Here is a 19487-nt window from a genome sequence, read left to right on the forward strand (position 1 = left end):
AAATATACCAGACACCTTATTTCTCTAACAAACTAGCGGAAGACTATAAATGTAATTCAAATGACTACTACTACTACTGTACTAGAAAATGCTACTCTAAAGTATCAATGTCGCTGCGCTGTTAAAGTGACATACATGTTTGTCATACATGTACTATATTATACTAAATACTTGAAATTAAAATCCGCCAATAATATTGACACTTAAACAATATAATAAAGATAATGTTTAATTATTTTCTGTAGTGTCATAGCTCTGAACATATCAATGAATCTCAACACTCACCTGTGGTGGTGGTACATCTAACCTGAGGTGACGAGGAAACCTTTACATTTATTCCTGACTACAAATGAAAGCGGGGAGAAAGTTTAACCATCATAGTTTATCAATTACAACAACAATACATTTTACAACATTATAATAAGTTAGTATATAAGATAAAGCGAGGAATGTCTATGAGGTGGCCTTGTGCAGCTGCGCCAGCTGGTGCGCCAGGCGCTCCTCGCGCGCGCGTCTCGCCTGTCCCAGAGCACGCTTCTCCGCAAACCTCGTCACAAATGTCTCTACTGGAATGTTGCCTGTAATTCATCATTGCTCACTGAAACATTCACTTACTGAAACAATCTATGTATATAAAGCAATAAATATAAAGACAAGTCTCACCTAACAGGAATTGTTCAGCTATAACCTCAGACTCCTCATCCGCCTTCAATGCGGCCTCCTTGAGGCAGTCGCGGATGCGATGCGGATCATACATCTCCGCCAGCTTCTGGTGCTTCCTGTTGAGCTCCTCATAGTGCATCTTCATCTGCACGATGTTGGAGATGCGCTCGATCACCTCCGACTTAAGCTCGTCCAGCACCTGCTGCTTGGCCATGTTCTCCTGTGCTATCTGCTCTATGCTGTTCATCACCTCTTCTGTCTCTAAATCTAACTCCACCAGCTGTGGATTTGTTTCAAGCAATTTGTCCTGCAATTACAATGGAAAATGCTTAAAGTTGCATTGATACATTTACAATATGCAAGTAATTTAATAGATTATATAATAATCTAAAAACAATTTAAATTATAAAAAAATTAAGCGTACCTGTAAATCAGGGTTTTCCAATATCTCTTGCAATTCATCAATGCTGAGGTCAGAGAGTTCAGGGAACACCATGGACTGAGAGCTGAGCTGCGACTGCGGACTGGTGTCAGTGGACTTGTCTTCCTGGCCCGACACAGCCGGCACCGCTCGCTGGAACTCCCTTGTGATGGCCTGGACAACACGCCCTGGCATGTCGTACAAATTTAAAATAGTAAACAAATATATAACTTATAATAATGGCAAATAGCCATGACCTAGCAATATTATAAATGTGAAAGTAATAAAGGAATGAAACTCATTAATTTGTATAGTGCATTTTTGGACTTTGATAAACAACTTGCAGACATTTTCTTTTACCGTAAAACAGATATAGTTAATTGATTAATACACATTTAGATTTGTAAGTAAATAATTGTAATAATCATATTGTTAATTTAATGTTACTTACCCAAGTCTGAGTGCAGCGTGAAATTAACCAATCCAGGTGCACCAACTACTTGATTTGTATTTTCAGCTATCCAGGGATGAGAAAACACCGGGTTTACGAATATTGCGGGCTTTTCGTTCGGAAACTCCGGACTCAAAACAATATTTAAGCTCATATTTCTCCCTTCGGCAAAAAATTCCACCCTGTACTCGGCATTTTCCTTTATTTCAGTTACGTTAGCGTTGAAAATTTTTAAAGTATCAATTTGTCGCCTTCGTATGTCTTGTTCAGTGTAATAAGGTCGTGGTAGCATTTCTCAACACAATTCAACAACGTTAATAAAGATTTAATATCACTTAAACACGGTTGGAAGATTTGTTGTTAATAAGAACTTGTATATTCCAAAATATTTTAACCTTCACTTAACCTGGAATAATTTTATATTTGTTTTTCTACTTTTTACGACAATAAACACAATTCTAAATAATCGATATGTTCCTTACTTTTCATATATTTTTATTCGAATACAACTTGCATCATAATTGGTTAAAAATTATTCACACTGTCAAATAGAATTAACTTCACCAATAGCGTTAGGGCAGATATTAGTTTTGTAACCAAGAACAAAAACTTCATATATATATTGTCCGTCACCACGACAGATATTAAGCTTTGACAGTTTCGTTTAGAAATTGCAGAAGAACGCTATTAAAGATAAAAACGTAAACATTTTTGAATTATAGTTTTAGATACAAACGAATTAATAACAACAAACCCTAAACTAGAGGGGTAGGCAAAGATTCCATTGGGAGCAGCAACGAATTTAATATTTATTGATTCCGAAGTTTCCTGGACATGAATTTATTAATAATGAATTATTAAGTTAAGTTATTTCAGTTCTTAAATTTGAAAACATTAATATAAAAAGATGCGACGTCCCTCGCCTCGTACCTCGAAGAAAGTCCACTCTGTGTGATGTGCGTGCAGGGCATAAGTACATAAATGACCGCACCGCTGCGCACCATTGCATCCAATTGCACCCACGCACGCAGCACGCATGCAACGATATTGGCAATAAACTTTGTGTCCGGTAAAATGAGTCTTGTCGCAAGGCCGTTGCGCCGTAGCCGCATTACATTTAATTAGTTGTACAACACGCAGAGAGCAATAAGCAAGCCCCTAAATTATCTGTTTGATGATGAAAATCGTTTTTAAATCTGTTTCCAGTTAACGTATACCTTTATTAGGAAGATAATTATAAGTAAATCCAGTGCGTTTGTTGTAATGCTCACGCTGAGCTGAGCCTGTAGCACTGAGCACTGACCCAAATGTCGGCAACATTTAGATGCGGTCGCATTGCGAAATATTGAGCGTTATAAAGTAAGTACTGGCTCGCTATAATTAACTGTTATGGCGCAACCAAACTGCTATCTTGTTTCTAATTTCATCAAAAAACATAATGGTTGTATTATATATGTTTTTATAAGTGAGGAAGAGATCAATCCTGTAGGAATATACATGTGTACATACTCGTATGTAGATGGATAAATTGCAAAAGGTTTGAGCGTCCTCAAATTTTTTTAACTTATAGATTTGATAATCATATTAATCGATGGATGTTTGATAGAATCTTTAGAACGGCTGCGTGGATCTCGCATTGATATAGGACATAGATTTGGCCCAGAACATAGTCTGTAAGAACACATTGGCTACCAAGTTCTTTTAAAAGCGCGCGGATGAAGTCGCTGTCGACAGCTAATAATTATAATATAATATATTTTGTATATTTTTCTATTTTATATATGAAATGTACTCCACTATATTAAGAATATGATAAATTAATGAATACATGAAAAATAATACAACTATTCTAATCATTTGTCGTATAATTTAACTAAAAATGTGTATTTTATTCAAATAGTTAGAGCATAAATAAGGAGTTACAAGTTATTGGTGGAAAGCGCGGACGATGGTCGTAACATAATGCTGACTATTTCAAACTAGGTAAAAATATAATAACAAAAAAACACAGAGTAAGAATATTATTTAACTATTCATCCGCAGCTTGCATTTCCTATTGTTTTTTTATTAAAATATTAAACAGTTTGTAATGTTGTTTTTACTATTTGAATGAGCACCCGCCGTCACTGTTGTTACATTCTTATCATATATGTAATGCTGACTATCATCAGGATGTATTGTTATTAAAGTCAAATACTTTTACTATCCAAAACAACAGATGAAAAGAGTTTACATGAAGGCGGTTAACCTAGTTACGTTGAATAACTAGGTCACTTCACAACTAAGTTTTTTGCTTTAAACTTGAAAACTTGATGTAAATCTTAAGTCAATTTTTATTATAATGTTGTCTTCCAATTATCTTTTTGTACAAATTAAAAAGGTAAAAAAAACCAGCGTCGCAACACGCTTGACTATCAAGTCCATTGATTGTTTCGCCACCGACTTGGCTGACCTACCCGCTGGCCGCTGCTGGCTGTTTCCCGCCACCGGCCGCGGCCGCTTACCATTTCTTTCAAGGTGGGGGTCCGCGCGAGCTCGGTGCCGAGCATGATGATGCGACTTCAATTGTGAACCACAAGCCGGCGCAGGTGCATGGACACTTTCTATAAGCGGCTACGGTCGAATCGAAAAGGACCCATCCGATAACCTAAAAAGCACCGAGAAATTCGACCATTCTTTGCATAATATACCGCCGAGTGCCCACCGGCGATTTTTATGTAATACTCTGTAATAAAGTGTTGTGCAACGATCATTTTGGCCTCATATTTTGGCGGCTCGCGATAGTCAGTCGCCGTCGCCAGCCATGGCCGAAACGGTTGGCGCGCTTTCCTTTTGACAGTTCAGTGACGTTCCTTTACACGGACATCGTTTTTCTTTTGTAGTACAATCGCGAGTGCCAGTGTTATTTATGAATTAGTGCAGTGAGATTTTTATTAAATTCTTGGCATAAACAAAAATTAGGTGAGTGATTGTATAATGCTAATTAAATATTATATCATTGTTTTTGGGCCACGTAATTTATGCAGTATTTCGAAAGGTTTTTTGTGGGTTTTACAAACGAAACTTGTGAAAGTCGACACCGCCACTAGCCACTAGGAAGTAGTATAGTGATAGCAATGCGGCGGTCTTCAGTTGTTTACCGCGACCACCACACCGCACCACACCGCACCGCATCGAACTGCACCGCGATGGGTGTTCGATCGTTAGAAATTGCCGATTGCTTAATTTTGATGTTTTGAATAAGCGAAGGCGAGGTCGGCCGTCGTTTGCGAAATTCATGATACGAGAGCCGCAAGCCGCAAGCCGCAAGCCGCGAGCCGCGAGCCGCGACGCAACCCACTTCGTATACGTAAACGTTATGTCTTCTTGTGTACAGATTAGTGCAATAGCACATTGCAACCTGTTTACAATAACATAATGATAAGATTAACATTCTTATTATTGGAATCAATATACCTTGTAATTAATTGTACATCGACACAGAAAACACATTCAGTAGATGAGAGAGATGAACGATTTCAATAAGTTCAAATTTGATATTATTATACATTATAGATCGCGCTATTTCATCTCTAAGAGTCTCATCTTTTAGAGTTTTTGCTTTTTTAAAACTGCATATACTAAATATATAAATTAAAATCAATCAAGGATTTAGAATTAAATGTTTACTTAAGTGGTATTTAAGTAATTGAGCAATCTTCATTTGTAATAAAGGGCCCTCGTTATTATGTCTCAGAGTGTGAAGGTTAGTCTTAGCTTCGTTTGACCTGTTTATTTTGCAGACGGCATTTTCAGCATTTTCAGCCGAACTTGACTCTGACCCAGATATTATTTTTTTGTTTACAAAAAATCAGCTGTAGTCGGCCAAAGTACTGTATTGGCTATAGCTTTTCTTCCTATATTTTAATACATAATATGTAAGGGAACGGCCTTTCGTAGCTAATATAAGGAGGTCTAGCATCAGGGGACAGAATCAAGATATATGTTAAATAAATAAACGGCCAGTATGTTATTGCTATTTATTATTTCCTCGGAAAACGTCATAGCTTGGAAAACCAACGCAGAATACAATGTGGAATTCAAAGTGTCATTACAATAACAGTCGCATCCTATAATTGAAACGTTGTCCCTTGCACCGGTTACGAGACACTGTGTTATTCAATACTAAAATGATTTAAAATTAAGGTCAATAATAAAATGTGTCTGATTTGCGAGTTCCGCGCTGTGTTTTGTCAACATTTCTGTCTGTTCCGCCTTGCGCAATACACACCGCCACATCGCCACATCGCCACATCGCCACACCGGCACTCACTCTTGTTCCTGCACGCTATTTGTAATCATTTATATTGCTAATGTCACCACTCATCACGTTGTGCTTATTCGAGGTCAGTAGAGTTTGCATTTCAATACTGCACCGTCGATTATTGTTTTTTTTTTTTTTATAAGAGAAGGGGGGCAAACGAGCGGCAGGGACACCGAGGTGATCAACGACACCCATGGACATCTGCAACATTAGAGGAACTAAATGTTATGTTATGAAAAACCGTCGATTATTCATATCATTTTTAAAAATGGTATATATTGTATTAAATAAGTAATTAGTTCTCTAACAGAACGTGGTTCGGGCGCGCGTTAATTAAAAACTTTGAATTACATAAGACATTGCGGCCGCGCGGCGGTTATTTAAGCCGGCGTCAAATACGAGCCGCGAATCGGGTTCAAGTTCACAGCGAGTGCCTTGCGGATGGCGAATTGCGGACTGCGGACGTTTTCACTCCATGTTCCGACGGCGCGGCGCTTGCGCAATGCGGCCCACACTGCCGAGGCTCCCCTGCCACCAGCAATGCTCCAACAACTTCTATAACTTTCCACGCTACCTCCACATTCCTAGAGTCTTCGATGCCTAATCTTGGGACTGGTTTGTGCAGTGTAAACCACGGATATAAAATGTTATAAAAGTTTTTATTCATCAATTAATAAAATAATGTCATAAGAATGGAGAAGTATAGTGCGGATGGCTGGCATTACACAACGGTGCGATTCTCGCGCAATTTCTTGCCTCGCACAGCCGCGTTGTGGAACAGTCTGTCTTCGGCGGTATTTCCAAACCAATACGACTTAAGGACCTTCGAGAAGCGATCATACCATTTCCTTAAAGGCCTGCAACACATCTGCAATTACTCTGGTGTTGCATATGTCCATGGGTGTCGTTGATCACGTCGGTGTTGCCGCCGCTTTTTTGCTCCCTTCTCTTATAAAAAAGTATTAGTGTCTTGTTTGATGTTATGTGACTGGTATGGAGGGATGTATTTGAGCAGTGGCCGAGCAACAAGCAACGTGTTCACCGGGCGGCAGGCGTCTGGCGTAGACAGAACAGTGCTACGGGCTACGAAGCGGCTCCATAGCTTACTGTAGCCCGCGGGCCTCGAATCTTAATCGTTACCAATTCTCTCTGGAACCAATCTGGAAACAAGGAGATTCAAATACAATACGTAGTTTAGAGTACACATTAGGTAAACTTTCCTTCATTTACTTTTGAGCCTACTCAACAGTAGCCCTGTATAAAATGGACAAGAACACGTGTTGACATATTTAGTTTAAATTAAGGTATTTTCGCATTAGGTGTCCACGATTGTCATCAAAATAAATAATCTCGCAACTATCGGGCGACTGCTTCATCAGTATGGCGTACTGTGACTCGACGATTTCATCTTTGCTGATATTTATTCACTATCGCTATGTTTAGCTATCTCGTGATAAATAACCAAACAAATGCATTTATTTCACAAATTGTTTATTCAGTAGCTCTATCTATTTATGTATAGACAAAACTAGAACTAAATTAGAACATAGCATATACATATGTACATATATATACACATAAATTAAAACTAATTAAGGATATAGTCGACAGATGGCTAATAACATATAATATTAGCGATGTTTTATTTTTACCGCGCTATTTATTTAACGTAGGTCTGTTTGTATGCAACTATACAATATTTACACGAACAACATTTTATTTACTTAAGATGGCCGAGGATACCGCCCGCCTCACTATGACACGTACTCGTCAGATCCTTATCATTTTTAATAGACAAACATATAAGTTTCACATGAAGGAAATTCATTAAATCAAAATAATTTTAATTGAACCCCTCAATCAGCATATTCTGCAAATTGGAGAACAATAAAGAGTTCTGCCCCAGAACTCTGCCGAGTTGTGCTTAGGACAGAGTAGGCGTTTACAAATAGTTCTGTTGTGCCGTGTGGAGAATTAAAGTTTGTATAAAGTTTTAACTACAAAAAGCTAGCCTGCTTCCACTATGCCGCGTCGCGCCGCGCCCTTTACAGAAATATTGTGCGTCCTTCAAACTACACATCTCGTATACAGCCAAATTCGTTTTAATAATATTACTACTTTTGCCAAATAACCTTTTTAAAATTTTGATTTTTTTCAATGAATTACAACGAATTTTAAGATCGATGTACCGAGACAGGTGGTTCTAGAAAATTTCCCAAAATTGTAATGAGCTGGCTCTGATGTTAAGTACTTTCATTATTATATCAATATGGATAAATAAAATTACTGTTTCTATATTTAAATTGACAATAGTGTCGTTTATAACAAAAAGAAAAAAACTATTCTTAAATTTTTCCTCATTTGTGTGTCTGTCAATCTCTACGCAAGTACTTACTTGGAATTGTTCAAATAATATTATACAATTGTGTAACTTTTCAACTAATTTTATAATATTATATAATTTATAATTATTAATTAATAAATTATTACAATGTATTGTAATGATTTCACTTAATGTCACAATTATTATCATTTAGAGTGCAAATAAATTTATATTTCACATAAAGGTTAGGTTAGGTTAGGTTAGGTTAGGAATTGAAGCGGTAGGACTCCCCACGTGTTCCGGGGAGTCCTCGGCGAAGGTCAACGGCGCCTTCTCTTGAAGGCGTCGTCGCCGAAGGAGGGCCCGCCGCATGTAATGTGGCGGGCAATCCGCAGACGGGGCTGTGGTGGTGTGCTTTTGCGTTCCCACAGCCCCGTCCCAAGCGGGAAGGAGGAACACCGTTGGGTTTTGGTGAGTATACCCGGCGCCCCTATTGACGCCGGAGGAGCTTCACATAACCGCCCGCCACCCCGAAGGGCGGGCGGTATGCTTAACACATTTCCCAACGAAAAAAAAAAGGAATTGAAGCGGTGCGCCGCGATGTAGAGAGGTGAATGCGTGGAACACACATTTGTGTGTATGATGTTTACCGCGCGCTCCATCAAATACAAACTTTTACTTTTTTCCAACCAGAATTGTTATTTTGTCAAACAACTAAGAATATTCTGAATGCGAATATTTGGATGGATGGATGGTTTAATTAAAGTTCTACACGAAGGCAGGATTTCACGCGAATGAAGTTGTGGGCATACCAACGTACAATTTTTTTTAATAATTTTTTCTTTAATTTAGAGGAAGTCGCGGGCAACTGCTAGTTTTAAAGAAAACAAACAAATATAAGTAAATAAATAAATAAATGAATTGTCTTATTCCTCTGTTCACTAGTTTTAACTTATTTATTTATGGTACAAAGTAAAATAAACGGTTATTTTTCGTTAAGTAAACTTAACGGACTTGATATAAGAAGGTTCGCGCGTCAATCGCGTTTAGTGTCGTAATGTGCTCAAAGCGACAAACTCCTCGCATCACTTACTGCTTCTAACTGTGACCGGGTGAGTCTTTAATAATAATTATTATATTACATGTATATTTCATTGTATACTACTAAACAAAAGTATAAAAATCACAAACATAGATATTATACTTTCCGGCGAACCTAGTAACTGATTCGTCTTGTGTTTGTTTGTTTGTGTTTCTCTTATTTCTTGCTCTACTTCTTTCCACATTTAAATTACAAAGATACATACATCATCTACCTGTTAGTGGCATTAGTGCAGTGTCATTAATTGTTGCCCTCAATAGACCACCCCTAAGTTAGGGTAGGCACCAACACCCTCAGTGTAGACCAATACTCAGCTAAATATCGATGTAAGCTGTTCTCTGCTATTGGCTGGTTGCAAATAAAATAATGATTGTAGTTGACAGTTCACATCGCGCAAATAAAATATTAAGCTCATATCAAAATCAGGAGTAATTCAATGTCGTCTTTTTACACCATTATAATGGCATTTTATTACATTTCTATAAATAACATTATTAAACTTTTACTATTAAGTGTAGTGTTGTAGTAGTACGTACTATTAATTTGCTACAAGAATATCTTTTAGCAAAGAAATGACGCAAAAATATATATTTTTAAACATATTATAAATGCGAAAGTTTAGATGTTTGTTACTACGATCTCCAGAACGGCTAAACAGATCTTGATGAAATTTTGTATACATGTAGAACACAGAAGACATAGGCATGGTTATAGTTAACTTAATACTGTTCCTTTAACTTCACAAAAAGCTAGTCTATCAATAAACCTCTGCTAGGACAACTGTATATAATGATGCCAAACACATGCGTAACTTATACACACTCTGCTGTTATAACTGGAGATATGTAGCGAGCATTACAGTCGCACTTACACTGACGCACACAAGTGCATTTATGGACGCTTGTTTATATTGGATTGTGATTATATTTGATTGTGATAAGGTATGATGATGTCCGCCTACCTTCCTTCGCTTCGCCGTTGCCGCGGCAGCTATCTGCAAAACGTGCTCAAATGCGATACACTCAGGCACGTTTGTCATATTGAACGTACGCATTGTGGGATAGTTACAAAAGCAACGATGTACGATTCATTTGGCGCACAGTACATACGTCTCTAAACCTCAGTTCACCGCATTTCCTTTGAGAACAACCGACTTCATGTAGTTTAAGTATTAGTATAGTACCGGGTAGCTAAAATGTGCAAAGAGGGTATGTACATAATATGTCGAGACCTATAACTAGTGTTAAAATGTCTCAGTTCTTCAGAGTAATGTCCGTAAAAAAAAAACTTGTCCAAAAGTTGAGTCATCACAGGAGACGCATGAGTTTACAGTTATAAACGCTACTATAGTAAAAGCATCAGAGTAGTGTAACGGCGATAAATAGATGATAATGTGATATTCCTCGCTGGTGTCGTGTTTTGTACGTAATGTGAGGGCAGTTAGCCTAGTTGCGTCGCGCCGCGTTACGTGCGACCTGCGACGTGCTCGTGTGACGTCAGCGGACATGTAACACCTTGTTATGTTTATTGTCCAACATCTTCCTGAGCAGCGCACTGTCACACCGCGTGCAGACTTCTACACGAGTGTTGCTGCAATAATAAAACTACCAGTCACGGCCTTCCCAACCTGCTATCGACATTGTACCTCATGGATTAAACGCAATCCACGCCCCTGACAAACTAAAGCCAAATTACTAATTTAACTATGTATTTAGTTTAATTTGTAAAACAGCAAAAAGTCCGCAGTCGGTAGGATTCGAACCTACGCTCCCAGAGGGAATCTGATTTCTAGTCAGACGCCTTAACCGCTCGGCCACGACTGCCGCTACTCGCATCCACTTAAAAATAATTCAAGTTTTTTTAACGTGACGTAGTATTTTCTTGAAGGATATTTTATTCTTGTTCTATGTCCAACACAAATGATGCTTATGTAATAATCAATATCAGTAAATATTAAAAGTGTCTGTAAATTTCTTCGCGATGTTTATCTCGCGCTAAACTCCGTCCGTTATTTCCCTTATTTAACTAAATTAAATAAACACTTGATCATAGCGTAACAACAAATAAATAACTGTACAAGTCAATAATTGACTCTAAATGTTTTAGACAATACGTTTTATATACAGCAAGTACTCGTAATAACGGACTTATAAGAGTTTGAGATTGGAGGTCAACAAACTATAAGTAGGTCATTTGAAAAAGGAAAATTGACATGAATTATTATTTTCAGCGTAATCTTTCACTTATGTATTGATTGATATAAAACGTACTTTAGAAACGTTTTAAAAAGAAAAAAGTTAAAGCGATGGTGTAATTTATACACCAAAAGTAACAACGTCGAGCTGGAATATGGAAACACAATGATTGTAGCTCCGTCCCCAGCTCATGTTGTTACGCGATCAAACCGTATGTGCTCATACTTCTACCTCTGCAGACGAAAACACGACAAGACTGTATCAATGATCCACAATCCATTCGTTAACTATTTTAACTTTGACCTTGGTGTCTGTATTTTCTGACATTTAAACTTAATCCGTACTCTAATACAATGTTATCTTTGTCCGCAGATAATGACGTCATGTTAGAAAGTATCTGTCGACAGAATGGCCAACACTAAAACAATGCAGACGTGCGCAGACGTGAGAGAGATGAACAACATTAACAATAAAGTCAACCAGACGCACACGCAGACAGGAGAGCCTGTAGAGGTGGACGGTGTTGACAATAACATTAACATTGTTGATAAATACTGCGCCGACTGTACGGAGCAGGAGAGGGTCGGCGAGCACGCCCCCGCCCCCGCCTTGTCAGACATACAGCAGTTCTACCACGGCAAGAATGTACTTATCACAGGAGCCACTGGTAAGTGTTTCTTGTTATATAACTGAAGCTTTATTCTGTAAGGGCAGCGAGTACTTACTCGTGTTTATAATCCACAATGTAAATAAAGTAACCATAGATAAGAAACAGTGAAGTAGTTACTATAATAATAAAAGTTCACTCAACTAGATAATAGTTCTAAGTCAAGGCGTCATTTTGTCACTGTTTAGTCTTTTCCGATCAGTAAAATATAAGGCGGTTATACAATCTCTTATTGAATATAACAATGTAATGCCAAAACTTGTTGAAGGTCTTCCATGTTTACCCAAATACAGCTAATAGGCAGACTCGGTCGCGCCTCGGGGCTAGGGCTAAGGTCGCTCTGCGCACGAATTTATTCATAATTTGTATCCAAGGACGGGCTTGTAATTTTTCTTCTTATCATAGATAGTGATATTTTTTATTAATTTAAAAAGTGTAGAGCATAGGGGCATAGGGGGGCATACAGACATAAAGCATAGCAAGTGAGGCAGTGCGTCCGCGTCGCGACCTTGGCCCAGTGGCCGCGCGGTGACGTAACTGTGCACTCGCGCGCCAAATGAAAGCTTTCCTTTTCCCCCCGCCTCGCCCCGCTCACCGCACCGCCACAAATATCACGCAATCATTATGCACGTGTTTTAACATTTAAATGACATCGATATGGTGATGATGTCAGCTTTATAACATAATTGACATTATTAGCTAACTAAACTATGCGTCGCGGGATTATGGACCTATGACTTATGGATAGTGGATGAAATATATCACGAAATATACCGGTGCTGGTACAATAGTGGTGACAATAGTAACACATTAAACAACCAAAGAACCCTAGTAATGCTTTCCCATCTATTCTAGTGTCTTTTTGTTGTGTAGGCTTCCTGGGCAAGATCCTGGTGGAGAAGCTGCTGCGCTGCTGCCCCGGTGTCGACAACCTCTATCTGCTGGTGCGCCGCAAGCGCGGCCAGGACATCTACTCCCGCCTCGAGGACATTTTCGAAGATCCCGTAAGTATCGCCCGCCAATGGTCCCCATACACTGCTCGTCATCCTTTGTTATTAATATCCTTGTCTCGGCCAGGAAGTACATTGTATATCTATATCCGTATTTTTCCGTTCCAGTTAGATGTTTTAACAGCGACGACTCTTGTGATGCAACACAAATACTAACTGGTTCACACTAATTAAACAGTCCGGGGTCACGACAGAATTCATTAAGAACCACTTTCACTTGCTTCGCTCATCTTGTTGAGTTGTGAACAAATTGCCGCGTTCCAAACGTATTATTTAAACGGATAAAAACATCGCAGAGCTCGAGCAAAATAATCTTAATTATTTATTTGTGTTGAACTAGTTGAATTATTAGTAAACTCTACCGGAGATAAGTAAGTAAATGCATTGTTTACATTGTCTGGTCTGCTTCATGATTTTGCACATGGAATATGTAATGTAGGATCCTTAGAAGTGTACAAATTATAATAAATTCTCATATTTATAAAGTACTTGACTTGACAATACAATATATTGAGTGAGGTTCTCCAAACCTTTGACTTCAGTTAGATGTGGCAAACAAGCTAGAGGTCAAACTAATCCACTTTAATGTAATAAGCAGCGGCGCAGTGGCACTGTTGTCCACTGGCACTGCGACACTATTGCCCCCCGCGACTGACACGCGTGACAACACAGAGGTCAATGTCACTACAACTTCACATACTCTGATAGTGACGTCACAGGTTTCCCAATCCTTACTTACTGCCTTACTTATGTTTGCTTTTAAAAGGTGTTAACAGTTATTACCACAGAAAAATAAACATTCACACATCTACTTCAATAGTCTGTGCGATGTTACACACAAACTTACAATCCTTCTATTATAAATTGTTACATGAACTTTAATCAGGTACGCGCCTTGACCTCTTAGATTACTAACGCGAGGTGAAGTGATCGTAACCAGTGGAAACATCTGAGCGAAAATCGGTATATCGACATCGCTCTGATGTTTATTTAACATCATACATTCATAAAAAATATATAACGAAGGTTAAATATGCAGAAACATATATTAATATGGCGAGATACATTGGAGAGAGCTGGTCTTAAAATCAGTAGGACCAAAACAGAACATTTATTCTGTGATTTTGGTGGTCCGACCAGCTTTTCTCCAATTGCTTTAAATGGTGTAAACCTACCAACCTGCTCCGATTTTAAGTACCTCGGTTCACTCGTCCAATACGACGGCGGTGTTGACCGGGATGTGAAAAGCCGAATAAATAATGCAGGTTGGATGAAATGGCGACAGGTCACCGGTGTGACTTGTGATCCAAGAATGCCAATGAATGTTAAGGGACAGATCTACAAGTCCATCGTAAGACCTGTCGTATTGTACGGATCTGAATGTTGGGCCACCAAGGTTTCGGATGAAAGAAGATTGCATGTAGCTGAAATGCGTATGTTAAGATGGATGTGTGGTGTGACAAGGAAGGATAAAGTTAAAAATGTGTATATTAGAGGAAGTTTGAAAGTAGCGCCAGTGATCGAGAAATTGAGGAGTAAAAGATTAGCGTGGTTTGGACATGTTATGAGGAGGGATGATGATGATATAAGCAAAAAAGTAATGAGATTGAATGTGGATGGCTACAAGGGTAGAGGAAGACCAAAAAAAGTATGGAATGACTGTGTGAAAGAGGATATGCGTAAGAAGGGGGTAGACTCGGATATGACGGCTGATAGAGATGTATGGAGGAGTAGTACATGCTGTGCCGACCCTCGATAGGGATAAGGGCAGGTTGATGATGTTACAAATGCAGAGTTCATTTACATGTTCATGCTGCAACGACCTGCTTAATGACAATTTCATGCGAGGTTTGTTAACTTCCACGTATAATATTATAAGCAGTAGAATTGTAAGGTAGAGGAATAAATGTACTTTTAACTAATTTAGTATCAATGTTGTAATATTGACATTTTATTGAAAAATGCGTTGCATAAAATTATGCATCGTATATAAAAGAAAATGTTTAATAGTTTTTTTTAATAAGTAATTGTACATAGTTTAATTTTATTACCGCATTGTGTCACTACAGAGTAACATTGTCACACGTAAACGACATGCGCACTCGTGTCTTGTCACCTGCACACCTGCACTCCTCCACACCGCCGCGCTATAAATCAACATCCTCCATAAAACAAGCGAAGGATTTTCCTTTGCAAATGTTTATTCAACGATAACAAATCTTCTTTGAAGTTCATCTTCATCGCTGTGTTAATATTTATCTTGTCTATTTGTTCTAATAAACATAAGCAACAACTAATATGTAAGAAAGCAAATAAACGTCGCCGTAAAAGGAAACTAACGAGGTAAATACTGATCGCATCCTCTCTCGATACATTATTTGAAGGAACAAATGTATCTATTTCAACATCTTAGTTTTGGTTCAAAAAGATATATTGCTATGAGAGAGGTTTGTTCCGAAATGTTATGGTAACTTATGTTATTAAACATTCATATATATAATGTATTATAATATATTGTGATAGCACAGAAGTAGCAAGGAGTAAATTGTGAGCTGTTGGTATTTTGTAGTGAAGTAGGTATGCATTGTTTGGTTGTTGCAGGTGTTCGACCGGCTGAAGGCGGCGCTGCCCAAGTTCAGGCACAAGGTGGTGGGCGTGCCGGCAGACTGCGCGGCGCCTGGCCTCGGCCTCTCCCTCGCAGACAGGCAGCTGCTTACTGAAAAGGTGCTACAGATTTACTGCACTCTCAGGATACAGCTTTTTACAAATTGAAAATAATTTAGGAAACCGATATTATATTATAAAATATCTTTATTTGATGATAAGAGAATCATCATCTCGCACATATTTTTTGAGTAGAAAACGCGACGTACGAACGCTATTACGTTACGCAACCACGAGAACTTCTGACCGATTTACAAACGCGTTGAAATCTTTTCCTAGCATAAAGATTAGGTGTAGGAAAGTAAATATTGAATACGATTTACGCAGCAAAGTCTAAATTAATCTAATCTCTTAAATAAAGTTGCTGAAAACATTAGTTTTCTTATTTAAGACAACGACATGAATGTTTGATTTGTTCAAGTGCGTAACGAGCTTCACTACGTATGTATGTAATTAACTATCTTAACATATTACTTTCGTTTCAATTGGTGCAGGCGACATAGCCCGCGATACATTTACCACTGTCTTTGATGATGCATGACGATCTTGTATGAGTTAATATTTGTGAACGTGTGTCGCAATGCTGAGTGCTCGGGATGCAGGTGAACGTGATGTTCCACTGCGCGGCGACGGTGAAGTTCGACGAGCAGCTGCGGGCGGCGCTGGCCACCAACGTGCGCGCGCCGCTGCATCTGCTGCGCCTCGCCCGAGACATGCGCGCGCTCGATGTGAGCCACTTACATACATATTGCATGTCGCTTTGAGGAGGACTTAATATTGCTGGTGATGCAGCGAGTGAGACTTTGCAGTGAGATGTATGCGGGATGCGCAGGTGCTGATGCACGTCTCCACGGCGTACTCCAACTCGCACCTGGCGCACGTGGAGGAGCGCTTCTACCCGTGCGCCGCGGACACCGACCGCCTGCAGCTCGCCCTCGATAACATGACGGATGCGCAGATCGACCAAATGCTGCCCACGTAAATATATACTATATGCAACAAAATCGCCTTTCAAATACGGGATCGTCTTTTCAGGTTTCACATGAACAAGAGTGTTCTCATCACTCACACCATTTTTCATCTCTATGAGAACTATTCTGTGTATAACATAAAGAGATATCAAGACAAAAAATACAAGATCACAGCTGGCTAGACTTGATATCCAAGATGAATATACTAAAATGACGAGGCAATCATTGAAGTTGAGAAGAGATACATATGTCAGATTATTGAACTAAACACAGAAACAATACAACAGAACATTGTGTATTTAATATGTTATTGTAGCGTGTGTTGCGTGTTGTTGCAGCATCCTGGGCGAGTGGCCCAACACGTACACGTTCACCAAGGCGCTGGCGGAGAAGGAGCTGCGTCTGCACGCCGGCGACGTCCCCCTCGGCGTCTTCCGCCCCGCCATAGGTCAGCGCGCAAACACGTTGCACCGATTTACGTACAGAACTAGCAGCACTATACCACTCCCGCATCGACGTGACAAGAGTCGCTGCTAATGTTTCTTATAAATAATTGATAACGGTATTTGTTTTCAGTGACATCGACTGCCAAAGAACCTTTGAAGTGTTGGCTGGACAACATGTACGGCCCAACCGGCGTCGCAGTCGGCAGCGGTACGTTCACTAATTTTTTTTTTAATTCACAAGGTGGCAAGCGAGCGAGCGGCCACCTGAAATCGCTGATACAGCGAAGTGACCGTTGCCCATAGACATACGCAATTGCATATACGTTGCCTACCTTTAATCCACGGAGGAGAGGATGCACAGACAGAAAATATTTTCCCTTTCCATGCATCCTCTCATCCGGAAAGTCCAATTCCACTTCCCATCCTTTCCTAAAAGAAAAAGGGTGGGAAGGAAAAGAGGACTACATAAGGCCTCCGGGACGCACACTCATCAGACGAAACGCGGAATTGCTTCCACTTCACGCGTGTCTTCTGTGTGGTCGTGGTATTTCACCGGGCGAGCCGGGCCGATTCGTGCGAAGATGTTAAAGCGGGCTCTACCACTGTCAAACTGTGCAAACTTTCTATTTACCATAAACGTATGGTCACATTTATATTTTCACTGCACTAATTTTCACCAAAACTAAATACTTAAAACATAGTAAGTAGATATAGAAGTTATATTTTCCTAATGGAATGTTTGTTATTATGTTGTGCAGCGACCGGCATGCTGCGCTCGCTGCAGTGCGACGCGCGCGTCACGGCGGACCTGGTGCCCGTCGACTGCGTCGTGAACTGCCTGCTGGCCGCCGCGCGCAACGTGCACCTCGCCTACGCCGCCGGGTGAGCGTCTGCACACGCTGCACGTGCTTCACACCCTGCACGTGCTGCACACGCTGCACATCCTGCACGTGCTTCACACCCTGCACGTGCTGCACATGCTCAACACGCTGCACATCCTGCACACGCTGCACACCCTACACTCCCTGCACATGCAGCACACGCTGCACACGCTGTATTGTAAGCTCTTTGTATTGGTAACGCAACCGTTTGCCCCACAGTTCACCACCGCCGGAGCCGCCCATCTTCAACTACGTTAGCTCCGTGGAGAACCGCATCACGTGGGGCGACTTCAAGCGGCACAACTTCGCACGCATCGACTCTCAGCCCTTCTCCAACGCCGTCTGGTGAGTCTCACGCTGCACACCTGGCCAGTGGTGTTATAGCGTTGTCCGAGGAGTACCACAATGTGTGTGTGTGTTTGTGTCTCAGGTACATATCGCTGCAGCTGACGCGGAGCGCGCGACTGCACCGCGTGTACACGCTGGTGCTGCACCTGGCGCCCGCCGCGCTCGTCGACGCGCTCGCCCTCTGCCTCGGTCGCAAGCCCAGGTACGTGACCCGCTACCGCCCGTTACCTTTCTTGTGATTCCGCTGTCATCACATGACATGTACAAGGGCCGTCTCCATCTCCGCCGCAGGATGCTGAAGGTGTACACCAAGATCCACAAGTTCTCCGAGGTGATCAGCTACTTCTGCACGCGAGAGATCACCTTCTGCAACCGCCGCACGCGCCACCTCTGGGACGCCACCTCGCAACTCGACAGACAGGTGACCGATTTGCTGGAAGGAAATGATCAAACTGTAGCAGTCGGTGTATGATTGTGTAATTCAATGTGAGCGTTTGCGTGTCAGCTGTTCCCGTTCAGCATGGCGGAGGTGGACTGGGAGGAGTACTTCGACGACTACCTGCTGGGCATCCGCCGCTACCTCTTCAAGCAGACCGACGACTCTCTGCCGCGCGCCAGGATCAAGTGGAAAAGGTACGGAAACCGATAATTCTAGTCCCAGTTGACATCGGAGCGACCGAGTCCGTGGCATTACTCACCGGTGCATTGTTTTGTTGCAGGTTATACTATCTGCATCAGATAGTCCGAATTATTTTCTTCGTGTTGTCTCTGTACGCGGTCTGGTGCGTGTTGGCTCTCATTTGGTGATACAGACGACGCGAACATTCGGCTGGATGAATGTTTGCCGCCGGCGGCCGCCAGATGGCGGGAATTTGTAAATAAATGCGACGACCACAGATAATTAAGTTTACTTTTAACAGAACCGGACACTGGCGCCGCACCGCGCCGCGCCGCACACGGACCCACACAATGTTTCACTTTAAGTACCTTCGCTATCGGCGGCAGGCGCTATTACCTCCTCTAATATTGCTATTCAAATAGT

General features: G+C 40.7%; 2 protein-coding genes and 1 non-coding gene across 4 annotated transcripts; 1 reads left to right on the top strand and 2 right to left on the bottom strand.

The window, feature by feature from the left end:
* Positions 1–363: 363 nt before the first annotated feature.
* Positions 364–2095, bottom strand: LOC106123947 (vacuolar protein sorting-associated protein 37A). The gene is made up of 4 exons (XM_013320362.1): positions 1536–2095; positions 1088–1272; positions 664–970; positions 364–578 (listed from the first exon to the last, which is right to left on the bottom strand). The coding sequence occupies exons 1-4, from the start codon at positions 1825–1827 to the stop codon at positions 454–456; spliced, it is 909 nt and encodes a 302-aa protein (XP_013175816.1). The 5' UTR covers positions 1828–2095; the 3' UTR covers positions 364–453.
* A 2068-nt stretch (positions 2096–4163) lies between these two features.
* LOC106124855 (fatty acyl-CoA reductase 1) lies at positions 4164–19442 on the top strand. 2 transcript variants are annotated; one of them, XM_013321855.1, is made up of 14 exons: positions 4164–4496; positions 11831–12125; positions 12999–13129; positions 15737–15859; positions 16402–16527; positions 16632–16777; positions 17109–17218; positions 17347–17424; positions 17975–18098; positions 18317–18442; positions 18528–18647; positions 18737–18866; positions 18951–19078; positions 19165–19442. In XM_013321855.1, exons 2-14 carry the CDS (start codon positions 11867–11869, stop codon positions 19250–19252), a joined length of 1689 nt encoding a protein of 562 aa, XP_013177309.1. In that variant the 5' UTR covers positions 4164–4496; positions 11831–11866; the 3' UTR covers positions 19253–19442. The 2 variants fall into 2 exon arrangements, with proteins under 2 accessions (XP_013177309.1, XP_013177308.1); XM_013321854.1 differs by lacking the exon at positions 4164–4496 and adding an exon at positions 9213–9273.
* TRNAS-AGA (transfer RNA serine (anticodon AGA)) lies at positions 11005–11086 on the bottom strand. Its single transcript has one exon. It is a non-coding gene; the product is annotated as a tRNA-Ser (tRNA).
* Positions 19443–19487: the final 45 nt, after the last annotated feature.

Source organism: Papilio xuthus, unplaced genomic scaffold (genome assembly GCF_000836235.2).
Source record: "Papilio xuthus unplaced genomic scaffold, Pxut_1.1 DF825946.1, whole genome shotgun sequence".
NCBI classification, from domain to species: Eukaryota; Metazoa; Arthropoda; class Insecta; order Lepidoptera; family Papilionidae; genus Papilio; species Papilio xuthus.

Excerpts from the sequence above, each read along its gene's own strand:
- LOC106123947 (XM_013320362.1), bottom strand. The coding sequence starts at position 1,827 with ATGCTACCACGACCTTATTACACTGAACAAGACATACGAAGGCGACAA. Across the intron at positions 971-1,087 it reads TGGAAAACCCTGATTTACAG|GACAAATTGCTTGAAACAAA; the intron begins GTACGCTTAATT and ends TTGTAATTGCAG. Across the intron at positions 579-663 it reads AGCTGAACAATTCCTGTTAG|GCAACATTCCAGTAGAGACA; the intron begins GTGAGACTTGTC and ends GATGAATTACAG.
- LOC106124855 (XM_013321855.1), top strand. The coding sequence starts at position 11,867 with ATGGCCAACACTAAAACAATGCAGACGTGCGCAGACGTGAGAGAGATG. Across the intron at positions 17,425-17,974 it reads CGGCGTCGCAGTCGGCAGCG|CGACCGGCATGCTGCGCTCG; the intron begins GTACGTTCACTA and ends TATGTTGTGCAG. Across the intron at positions 19,079-19,164 it reads GCCAGGATCAAGTGGAAAAG|GTTATACTATCTGCATCAGA; the intron begins GTACGGAAACCG and ends GTTTTGTTGCAG.